The sequence below is a fragment of the Lampris incognitus genome, chromosome 16 (assembly GCF_029633865.1).
Source record: "Lampris incognitus isolate fLamInc1 chromosome 16, fLamInc1.hap2, whole genome shotgun sequence".
NCBI classification, from domain to species: domain Eukaryota; kingdom Metazoa; phylum Chordata; class Actinopteri; order Lampriformes; family Lampridae; genus Lampris; species Lampris incognitus.
The window spans coordinates 32,553,865-32,565,563 of record NC_079226.1 but is presented as its reverse complement, the minus strand read 5'-3'; the positions used below and the strand labels follow the sequence as shown (position 1 = coordinate 32,565,563).

At 44.5% G+C, this 11,699-nt stretch overlaps 1 protein-coding gene across 1 annotated transcript; it reads left to right on the top strand.

Annotated features, from left to right (window-relative positions):
* Positions 1-2,601: 2,601 nt before the first annotated feature.
* slc18b1 (solute carrier family 18 member B1) lies at positions 2,602-10,905 on the top strand. The gene is made up of 13 exons (XM_056295426.1): positions 2,602-2,718; positions 3,528-3,623; positions 3,718-3,791; positions 5,572-5,719; positions 5,967-6,123; positions 6,253-6,389; positions 7,310-7,411; positions 7,792-7,883; positions 8,024-8,119; positions 8,225-8,299; positions 9,008-9,101; positions 10,635-10,684; positions 10,848-10,905. The coding sequence occupies exons 1-13, from the start codon at positions 2,620-2,622 to the stop codon at positions 10,903-10,905; spliced, it is 1,278 nt and encodes a 425-aa protein (XP_056151401.1). The 5' UTR covers positions 2,602-2,619.
* Positions 10,906-11,699: the final 794 nt, after the last annotated feature.

Here is an 11,699-nt window from a genome sequence, read left to right as displayed (position 1 = left end):
CTGCAGAATGTCAAACAGTACATCTGGGAGTGCAGAGATGGGGTTGAAGGCAGCCAGAAGGAAACGGAACTCAAAGCTGGACATAAGGTTGATATACCCATCTGCTCAGCAAACGCTGTCAGCATCAAAGTCCTCGGGATGATCTACAATGTGCTCAAACACCTCTCATAGCTCTCCTCTCCCCTTGTACACTGTGTTGACCAAGCGAGATGAATACGTCCACCATGTTGGGGCAACTCTGGGTAGTCAGTGCTGGTATATGTCATCCAATAATTTTGTGCATTTAGGTGATCTTGAGAAAAACGCTGCCAGGCCACTGAGGGGGGTACTGCAGGAGTATGGGGTACCGGGGAAGTTGCTACAAGCCGTCCGGTCCTTGTATATTCAAAGTGAGAGCTGTGTCTGCATTCTCAGCACAAAGCCAAACATGTTTTCAGTGGGTGTCGGACTCCACCAAGGTTGTCCCTTTTATCTGAATCTGTTTGTGATATTCATGGACAGCTGTGATGGCCTGGCGGCCTGTCCAGGGTGTCTCCCCACCTGCCGCCCAATGCCTGCTGGGATAGGCTCCACCATCCCCGCGACCCTGAGACCAGGATAAGGGGTTCAGATAATGGATGGATGGTTCTCTACTGGAAAATGGTGGACTGCTCCCTCCAGCTTGGGGATGAATTGTTGCCTCAAATGAAGGAGTTCAAGTGTCTCAGGGTCTTGTTCACAATTGAGGGTAGGATGGAGCAGGAAATTCACAGGCGGCTTGGTGCAGCATCAGCAGTAATGTGGATGTTGTACCAGACCATTGTGGTGAAGAGGGAGCTGAGCCAGGAGGCAAAGCTCTCAATTTACCAGTCAATCTTCATTCCAACCCTAACCTATGGTCATGAGCTTTGGATAGTGACCAAAAGGGTGAGGTCGCAGATACAAGTGGCTGAAATGAGTTTCCTCCATAGGGTGTCTGGGCTCAGCCTTAGAGATAGGGTGAGGAGCTCAGACATCCAGAGGGGGCTTGGAGTAGAGCTGCTGCTCCTTCACGTCGAAAGGAGCCAGTTAGGGTGGTTCGGGCATCTGGTTAGGATGCCTCCTGGGCGCCTTCCTTTAAAGGTTTTCCGGGCACGTCCAACAGGGAGGAGACCCCAGGGTAGACCCAGAACTCGCTGGAGGGACTACATGTCCAATCTGGCCTGGGAAAGCCTTGTGATCCCCCAGGAGGAGTTGGAGGGACGTCTGGAGTGCCCTACTTAGCTTGCTGCCACCGCAACCCGACCCCGGAGAAGCGGCTGATAATGAGATGAGATCTTTGAATTTGAATTGCTCAACTTGAATAACTGCATTATAAACTGAATTTGAATCACATAATTTGTGAACTGAATTCCAATAAACTTGAAACTGAATGTAATATTATCAAATTGAATTCGTTTGCTCTGAAACTATTTGATCCTCACTGAAAAATACTGTAACGTGCATGGATAACTGGACACGCTGGCTGCTAGTTGGCGGGTCTGACCCTTTAGTCGAGCGGTTAGCGACGTCTGCTGTGGTGCGGGCGACACAGGTTCGCTTCCCGGCCGCGGCAGTTCCTGTAGTTGCGTTGTCCCCCGAGTTCGCTACAACACAGTTGAATGTCCAGTGAGAATGAGGATCAAAGTTAAGTCCAGACGTTTTGCGACCATTTTTTTTTCAAGGTGCGAGTGATTTTTTTCAAGAATGTAGCGTATTGAATACGCTATATTCGTAGGGCAGCTTACCAGATCAACGTAAACCTCCCCTTACCCAAGGGGACCGTCTCTTAAGACAATTTTTCGGAAACCACGTGATCACCGTACAGCCCACACGCGTTGTTTTGCTTTCTCCACAAACCGCGCCCTGCTGTAGCAACAGTTGAAATCGGGGTTAACGTTAGCTACTGGTAAAGTTTAGGCATACGTTTAGGCAGTGATTAGCGTTACAACCGTTTATAACAGCTTGGCACTTGATTCAACTCCTTTGGATAACCATGACCTGGATGAATGAGAACGTTCACAGACAGCTTGGCTAAAGCCGTCTAATCACGTGGTTTCCGGGAGAACGTCCACACCGACTCTTCGGGGGTGGAGTTGAAACTCAGCGTTGTGTACACGCCCTCCATGTGTCTCTGCTGCGGACACTCCACGACTCCGGTGTCTGATCTGCGTGATTGGTGACATTTGTCATAAATACGTTTCCTGTCTTATTATGACTCTGAGAACGTGAGTCTCTTCTGTTAGTACCGGGATTTGCGCTTTGAATAATCGAGAGCGAAAACATTTTTAAAACTTTTGACTTCAGAAATGGATCCGCACGTTGATCCTCAGCAGACAGGTTGGTAACGTTTGTTTGTTAACGTGATGATTAATCAGTAATGTTACAAAAGGTAAACATTTACTTTGCCCTACAACAACACATCTTAAGGAGCTTGCCATTGCTTTTTGATATGTTTATTAGCTTTGGAGAAAAAAGTGATTTCTTCATATCAGCCCTTGACAGTTTTTGTTTAAATGGCCAGTCTTTATATATATATATATATATATACATGTATATTTTCTAAATATGAATTAAGCTGGGAGCAGTACTCCAGATGATGCAACAAGTCCTCTTCCAAGGATGTCACGACACCAGATCCTCACATTGATATCAATGGCATCTGTCAACTTCAGTTCAATGATCTGCTATTCAATATTAGGGCCGTTTTTCCCAAATGAGGTAAGTTATGTGAAGCAATTTCGTTTATTTGTGTCGTCATTGCTTTGTCTACGTTGCACTGGTGTGGTCTTTCCTATAGGTCAGAAGTTAGAACAAGGCACTGACGAGGAACAGGGATAAGTTTACAATTCCCACACGGTCCAGCCGAGTTATAGATTTAGCTAAGAAGTCATGGTATTGTACAATGTTTTGAAAAAAAAACGTGCAGCAAATGGCGATTTTGATGTAACCCATCACTAATTCTGTTTAAAAAATATCTAATTGGAAGTGCTATATAAATTAATTGTTATTATTATTATGTAACACATGGAAAGTGATAGTGGATAACTACCCCCCTCCACACACACACACACACACACGCACAATACACTGCAATAGTTTGTTTTGTATGAGGGAGGAAAAAACCTAACCAACAAGTCTGAAGACCTTTGCAGTGATGGTCATCGGCCCATCAGATCCTTCAAAGTTGATAGACTGCATTTCTTAATTTGCCCCTAACTTTCCAGTGCTTCTATTTGTTTCCTTTTGGCCATTTAGGATACACACACAAAATAAAATCTCCTTACGTGAGAGACATTCACTTGACATGTCATTCATATGAGAATTGTTTGAGGGGTGTGCCTGGCATTTGTTTTTTGTTTTTTTGTTTGTTTGTTTTTTTGATGGGTGTGACTTGGTTCAGTTCAACTGCTGCAAGTCATGGCAGTCATTCAGTGTTCATTTTTCATCTGTGCAGTGAAAAATCATTGTGCAAAATCAGTTTTGTTCCTTCAACCTAATGTCTATTCCATTTTTACTCCAATACGCAGGCATTAAAAAAAGGAGCCAGCCAGACTGTTGTCGGTCTCATTTTTGGCTGCTATGCAATTTGCCACTTAATTGGTTCATTGATTATGGGGAAATATGTAAGTATGTGTCACTGCTGCGAGTCAGACCATCTCATGTGTAGTGTGACTCGTTGCACAGTCATGCTTGACTCATGCTCTGTCTTCACCCCAGATTGTCCAGATTGGCACAAAATTCATGCTTATTGCAGGCTTATTTGTGTCATCGGGCTGCACTATTCTTTTCGGGTAAGTCCATGTTACACGCCAACATGCAGTGTGAATAATGATGGCCACACTAACTTTACTGGCACCCCCCATTTTGAATTAACCACTTGTTTATTAGACCAGTAATGATGTATTTCATCATTAATCATGTTGTGGAAAAGCCCAGTTGAAAAATTATTTAAGAGACTGTGGTAATTACAGAGTAAAGCCTTTAGGCTTGAAGCACTGAGGATGAACATTGAGTCTGTCACCATGGAGAAACTTGTGTTTGCCCAACAATTTGTTTGTTAAGGTTTGTGGCTGATAGAGCAAAGGTGCATCTTCAACACTATTTGCTGAAATTTTGTATCAGAAAAAAAGCATACTGTTAGTGACGAGTAATACAGCACTCCTTAAGTTCTTAAAAATACCAGAGGAAATATTTCCCTGGTTATGTGGCAGTAGTAAGCCAAGTAACGCAAATGGGATAGGAGACCCCAAAATGACAATTCTGTCACTATCTATTCCCCCTCATACCAGAAGGAACCCAGGTGACAAGCAAAGGTCCCAGCAGCTTTCTGCCAAATAATTGCAGTGGATGGTGGCCAGTTTGTTCGACACCAACAAAAAAGAAAAAGAAAAAGAAAAAAGAGAAACGTACTCCAAAAGGCTTGTGCAGTACAATCCAAGTCTTCCCAAGCCAGCCAGTAGACTTTGTGAGTCCTTTGCTTTCAAAACGAACTTCTCGCGGGCACGTTCAAGTTCAGAGCTGTTCAAACAAAGATGTTCTCGCATGAAACAGATGTTCCTGTGAGAACACGAGAAGTTGATCACGTTGATCACAGCCCAGTGGTTAGCGCTGTCACCTCACAGCAAGAAGGCCCTGGGTTCAAACCCCGGGGTTGTCCAACCTTGGGGATCATCCCAGGTCGTCCTCTGTGTGGAGTTTGCATGTTCTCCCCATGTCTGCGGTGGGTTTTCCCTGGGTGATCCGGTTTCCTCCCACAGTCCAAAGACATGCATGCATGGCAAGATGAACTGGAGTTGGTACCCGGGTGCTGTATGGCAGCTGCCCACTGCTCCTAGCTACACAGCTAGGATGGGTTAAATGCAGAGAAAACATTTCCCCATGGGGATTAATAAAGTAATAAAAAAAAAGGCACCTGCTATCAGATGACCTTTATTGTATCTCACTCTTAAAAAACATTGACATGGGCATCCGGGTGGAGTGACAGTCTATTCTGTTGACCACCAACACAGGGATCGGCGGTTCGAATCCCCGTGTTACCTCCGGCTTGGTCGGGTGTCCCTACAGACACAATTGGCCGTGTCTGCGGGTGGGGAGCCGGATGTGGGTATGTATTCCGGTCGCTGCACTAGCGCCTCCTCTGGTTGGTTGGGACGCCTGTTCGGGGGGGAGGGGGAACTGGGGGAAATAGCGTGATCCTCCCACACGCTACATCCTGCTGGTGAAACTCCTCACTGTCAGGTGAAAAGAAGCGAGTGACAACTCCACATGTATCGGAGGAGACATGTGGTAGTCTGCAGCCCATCCCCCAGATTGGCAGAGGGGGTGGAGCAGCGACCGGGACAGCTCGGAAGGGTGGAGTAATTGGCTGGGTGCAATTGGGGGAGAAAAAGGAGGGGAAATCCAAAAAAAAGATCAACTCTTTGGTTGTACTATAATTCTATGTTTATGATTTTCTATGGTAAGAAATTATCATCAAAACAGCCCCAAACTTTTTTAAATTAATTTTGCTTAGGACATATATTTATATGACGTAAGCGCTTGTCTTCTCTCTTTTTCTTTTTTTTTTTACAGATTACTCGACAGAGCGCCTGCAGGAAGGGTTTTTGTTACTCTCTGCTTTGTAATCAGGTCGGTCGACGCTGTTGGTTTTGCTGGGGCGATGACTTCCTCTTTTGCAGTGTCTGCAAAAGTATTTCCAAACAATATAGCGACTGTTATGGTGAGTGTAGCGAAGGCTTGTCTGAATGGCATCTTGTTTAGACATTAGAATCATGTGCCAACACAAATGCATTACTCGCTGGGCTGTTTTGCTGACGCTTTCCTCCTAAAGTGAGGGAAAAGTATAAAATAGCTGCACAGTTATTGGTTTGTTGCGGCGACAGGAATGCTCAAATTCTCAAAGAAAATTGCCCGTCGGCTTGTATGTTTGAAAATGCACATTTCAAGTGTTGCATTTTCCCCCACAGGGCAGTTTGGAGATTTTTGCGGGTCTGGGTCTTATTCTGGGGCCACCGATCGGAGGCTGGTTGTACCAGTCCTTTGGATATGAGATCCCATTTATGGTTCTTGGATGCTTACTTTTGATTATGGTCCCTTTCAACATATTTATTTTACCCAGCTTTGGTAAGAGATTTCAGCAATGGATTTTGTTCATTTTGATTATATATGGGACTCTTTCTGGGATTGTGGCTGCACTGTAGCTAGGCGACTACACTGGACTAATTGGGAATGTGCTTGTTTGTCTATTCTCAGATGCCGAGCCCTCCAAGGACTCATTCCTCCGACTGCTCAGGCAAGTGAAAATCATCCTTATCTGCTTCGTCATCTTCACCCTGAGTGCGGGACTTGGCTTTCTGGATGCCACATTGTCCATATTTGCTGTTGAAAAGGTAATGACATCTCCTCGGAAATGTGAGAACGGCCTCCCGGAAAACCCATTTAGTCCCTCTGTTGTTGTGTTGGTTTGTAGTTTCTTGAAATAATGGTCACCCCTCATATTTACCTTCCCCCAAGCCCAAACCAAACCTCTCATTCCACTGTCTTGATACATGCTCCATAATCGAGGTCAGTAAATCCCAGAAAGTTGAATCAGTTCATCTGGACACGTTTATTGACAGAAACGTTTCATCACTCATCTAAGTGACCTCTTCAGTCTCAACAGAATGCAGGTATCCCCACCCTTATAAACAATACAGTGGCATAAGGACCGAACTAAACAGACACCAGCCAAGAGGACGGCACAACACGAGAGCGCTAACGCGTCAGGCCAGGACTCCACAGTCTACACCCGTCTACAGGTCAGTGGCCACTCTTTCAAGGATGAGGATGTGCACATCCTTGATAGGGAGGAACGCTGGTTTGAACAGGGTGTCAAAGAGGCCATCTATGTGAAGAGAGAACAACCATCCCTGAGCCGGGGGGTGGGGGTGGCTAAGAGTACATCTGTCGCCATCTTACAATGCTGTGCTTGCAACCATTCTCCAACCCTCTGTGAATAGTACAAATGGCCACTGAAACTCTAGTTAATGGTCATGCCTGTTTGCATATGAAACTGGTCGTTGGCTGCGGTCGTTATGCAACTGTGCTGTTTATAAGTGTGGGGATACCTGCAGTCAGTTTAGACTGAAGAGGTCACTTAGATGAGTGATGGAACGTATGTCAACAAACGTTGTGACCAAATGAACTGATTCAACTTTCCAGGCATTCATTCCGCTGTGAAAGGCTAGTATACCGAGTGTTAAAAAAACCCCCAAAAAACCCCATTACTTGTTAATTAGAAAAAAAATGATGCTTCTTTCCTTGATTTTAGTTTAATCTGTCCTCTGGCTTTGTGGGACTCATCCTTCTTGGTTTGTCATTGCCTTACTGTCTGGCATCACCGCTTCTTGGATTTATCACAGATAAATTTCCTGTAAGTATGAAATTAGATTTAGACGATCAGTTTGAGTGATTATGTCAGAAATAAGTCCTAAATGTTGCACATTCAACCATTAATACCGGATTTCTGTTGTGTGCACAGAGGTACCTATTGTTTCCTTAATCCTTCCCTCCCTAGTCCAACTTGATATTTGTAGACATGTAGTCTCAGCTTCCTAGACACTTTTCCTTCGATATTCTTACACATTCGTAGCCTTCCTATGTTGAAATGTTGCATTATATCTCTTGTGTTTTTACTGTGAGGATTCCACCAAGATTAATTCCTTTCCATGGGTAAATGTGCTGTTGGATAATCAAACCTCAATGTACTTGGCACAATATCCACGGTAATGTTTCCATGCTGGTGCTCAACAGGCTGCCAGGAGATGGTTCATAGTGCTCGGAGGCATCGCCGCAGCGATGGGATTTTTTTTCATTGGCCCTATACCTATTCTTCACATCCAGAGGTAACCAAGGGGTGTTATGTTCATGTTGCCTCTGGAGTTTAAAGAGTCACAGAATTCGTACCTTTGTTAATGATGATGATGATGACTTCCCCTCATTTTCCCAGTAAGAACTTTTTTTTGCTGTGCTTCACTGCCCTTAGTCAGCTGTGGATGATGGTCTTAATGCTCAGCGTGATCGGGTTTTCTCTAGGCATGACTGCAATCCCCACCTTTCCAGAGATCCTCACCTGTGCATAGTGAGTGAACAAATACACTGTGTTCAAGATCAAGTATAATGGGGATATTATGCGGGATACTCAAATGACAATATAAATAGAAACTGTTTTTTTCTTGCACAATAGTGAACAAGGATTCAGTGAGGGACTGAGTACTCTTGGAATGGTGTCTGGATTGTTTGGAGCAGTTTGGTCCCTCGGGTAAGTCCTTACTGACTCTCGGGGATGGGGATCTACATCCACACACAACATGGGTTCTTGTTGCTGTCAGGGTATCATATGCTCACTCCCTCCACTGCCGCTGTTGTCTACTCTTTAGAAGCAGAGTAAAGACACCACACCCTGCATCCACCAGTAACAACAGCAGCTGACTGATACCAGAATTCACCAGCCACTTGCACTACTTAACAAAGCCAAATTTCAATACGATCTGGACCTGCGATGATACAAGATATCAAAGTGGATGGCAAAGTGGGCATGCCCAGCAGCGATCCGAGTTTGCCAATATTTAGCTGGTATTTTTTTCCCACCATTTCTGGAAACAAGTCAGCCTAGCGAGCTCGACCAGTCTTTCGAGTCAATCACATCGATCTGTCTTCAGATTAAGCCTGAACCGCAACTTATTGAGAGCGATTTGAAAAAGGTAGGAAATCGTACAATTTTGTGTTTAAAATTACGCTGAGTAAAATGACAACTACGTAGACCATGCAAGCACCCTCCAAAGCTGTGATTGGACAGTCAAATTCTTGGAAATCACTCTCAATGAGAGAACGGCAAGAGCCAATCACAGATCATAACAAAGTGATCAACTTGAAATTTTGGTCTGGTCTGCGAGGCAAATGAGCAAGTATAAGAGTTGGCTTAATGTTGTGAAATTTGGATTCTAATTTACTTTAATGATCTGTTAAGGATGTTCTATGGCCCGACTGTGGGCGGGCTCATCACACAACATCTGAGCTTTGAGTGGGCAGCTACAATCCAAGGAGGCTTGGGGGGCTTTGCTGTAAGTATCAGTTGTTCAGGTATTTACTGTGCGTATTACTTTAGTGTTTCCCTCAGCATCTTTCTAACAGTGGGTGAGGTTGGTGGGGTGTCACTGGGAAGGAACGTGGTTGAAATTCCTTCCTCTACTCTGTTTCATTATCATACTAGACTACCGTCAAACTTCCCTGAGCCGGATGTGGGTATGTGTCCTGGTCGCGGCACTAGCGCCTCCTAGCGCCCACACAAGGGTTAGTGCAGGTCAAGACGCCTATTTGGGGGGAGGGGGAACTGGGGGGAATAGCGTGATCCTCCCACATGCTACATCCCCCTGGTGAAACTCCTCACTGTCAGGTGAAAAGAAGCGGCTGACGACTCCACATGTATTGGAGGAGCCATGTGGTAGCCTGCAGCCCTCCACGGATCGGCAGAGGGGGTGGAGTAGCGACCGGGACAGTTCGAAAGAGCTGGGCAATTGGCTGGACACAATTGGGGAGAAAAAAAAAGGGGGGGACAAACCTTCCCTGAGCTCTGTTACACCACGCTTGCATTAGTCTTTTTTATTGTGGTTAAATTATGTTCTTTAAAAAACATGCGGTATGAAAATACTAGTCTTGCCAAAAAGTTGGAAGTCTCTACTGTGTGGAATGTAAAGCAGTCTTTATGGGAAACGAATACTGAATTTGAAACATAACATGTGGTTGTCACTGTGTTAAAAGCCATCCACCGCCATCCGATGAACACAAAAACATACCAGACAGTGAGTGACATCTGTGCTTTCAGCAGTGCTGCAGCTCTCCTGCAGGGATTCATCCCGAGACTGAATCACATTTCATGGACAAAATGTTAAACAGTCAGAGAGCTACAGATTCTTCTTCTGAAACCCTGTAACTCTATGGTGCAGTAAAACAAACTTCTGCTGCACATCTGATTTCCTTTTCATCAAAAAGGAAAACATTAATTTTCACATTTCAGTGTTGATGGGGAGATTGGTGGGTGGTCCACTCACTAATGGCTGGAGGAAATGCTGATTACTGGGAATGTCATCCAGTCACAAGGGGCCACGTGTCAGAATGTGAAGCGATGACATTTTCGATGATGTTATTATATTGCCTTTTCAAAAACTTGTGATTTGAATTGAATCGTTACATTCAGTGGTATCAGTTGTATAATCTGTCATCATGAATCACTGGCCAATTATAAACTCATGGGTCCTCGTGCAAAGAGTTAGCATGTGGTCATAAGGTCTAAATTTTGAAGTCTTTGTCATTTTCCCCACATCACAGATGCTATTCTTACGCTACGGCATGGAAATTGTCAGGTTTTCTCAATGCGCCTGGGTCTGAAGTGAACAATTTACAAATCCAAGTATATTACCTTAGTCACCTTTACTGTGACTGCTTGGTAAAGGCCAGCAGGAGAACCAGCTCTGATTCATGTCCAGCAGTAACAGACATGAAACTCCTGGAGCAATGCAGTACCTGTGTAACAGAAATGCAATAACTCCCGGTGAAAGTTTGACAGATGTGCAACTCATTCCTCATCCTCTCAACAGGCTTTCCTTCTTGGTTTGCATTATCGCTGCCAAGGACCTCAACGGCCAAGGTAAGGACTCTTCCTCCAGAGGAACCCATTTCCAGAAATCACATATGCAGATTACCAGTAGATTATCGAGGGATATTTGCCTTTTTTTATTGTCTGAATCTAAGAACATGCTGGATGTGACATTAATCGGACATAATACTAACCTTTTTTTTTTTAACTTAAGAATTGTTCAGGAAAATGGGATGCGACATTCAGATGAAACAACTCCTCTACTGGAATAACTGAAATCATCAACGAAACGACGTCACTTTTGGATGCCATAACAAACAAAGGCCTAGTGTGTGTGTGTGTGTGTGTGTGTGTGTGTGTGATAGAACTAGGAGTGGAAATTAAATTTTAACTGTACATAATAGGTAAAAAATTATCTATTTATGCAACTATCATTCATGTAATTCCATATGAAAGGCAAGGATTTTTAACATGTTTTCTGTTTGTTTTATTGTTGTTTGCTTTATGTAATAATCTTCTGAATGTACGGCGATCAGCCAAAACTTTAAAACCACTGACAGGTAAGTGAGCAACCCTGATTATGTCGTTACAGTGGCACCTGTCAAGGGGTGGGATATATTAGGCAGCAAGTGAACAGTCAGTTCTTGAGGTTGATGTGTTGGAAGCAGGAAAAATGGGCATGCATAAGGGTCTGAGCGACTTTAACAAGGGCCAAATTGTGATGGCTAGACGACTGGGTCAGAGCATCTCCAAAATGGCAAGTCTTGTGGGGTGTTCCCAGTATGCAGTGATCAGTACCTACAAAAAGTGGTCCAAGGAAGGTCAACCGGTGAACCAGTAACAAGAACATGGGCGCCCAAGGCTCATTGACGCATTTGGGGAGCGAAGGCTAGCCTGTCTGGTCCAATCCCACGCAAGAGCTACTGCAGCTCAAATTGCTGAAAAAGTTCATGTTGGCTATGATAGACAGGTGTCAGAACACACGGTGCATCACAGCTTGCCGCGTATGGGGCTGTGTAGCCGCAGCCGGTCAGAGTGCCCATGATGACCCCTGTCCACCACTGAA

Excerpts from the sequence above, each read along its gene's own strand:
- slc18b1 (XM_056295426.1), top strand. The coding sequence starts at position 2,620 with ATGTCACGACACCAGATCCTCACATTGATATCAATGGCATCTGTCAAC. Across the intron at positions 6,124-6,252 it reads ATTTATTTTACCCAGCTTTG|ATGCCGAGCCCTCCAAGGAC; the intron begins GTAAGAGATTTC and ends GTCTATTCTCAG. Across the intron at positions 8,120-8,224 it reads GAGATCCTCACCTGTGCATA|TGAACAAGGATTCAGTGAGG; the intron begins GTGAGTGAACAA and ends CTTGCACAATAG.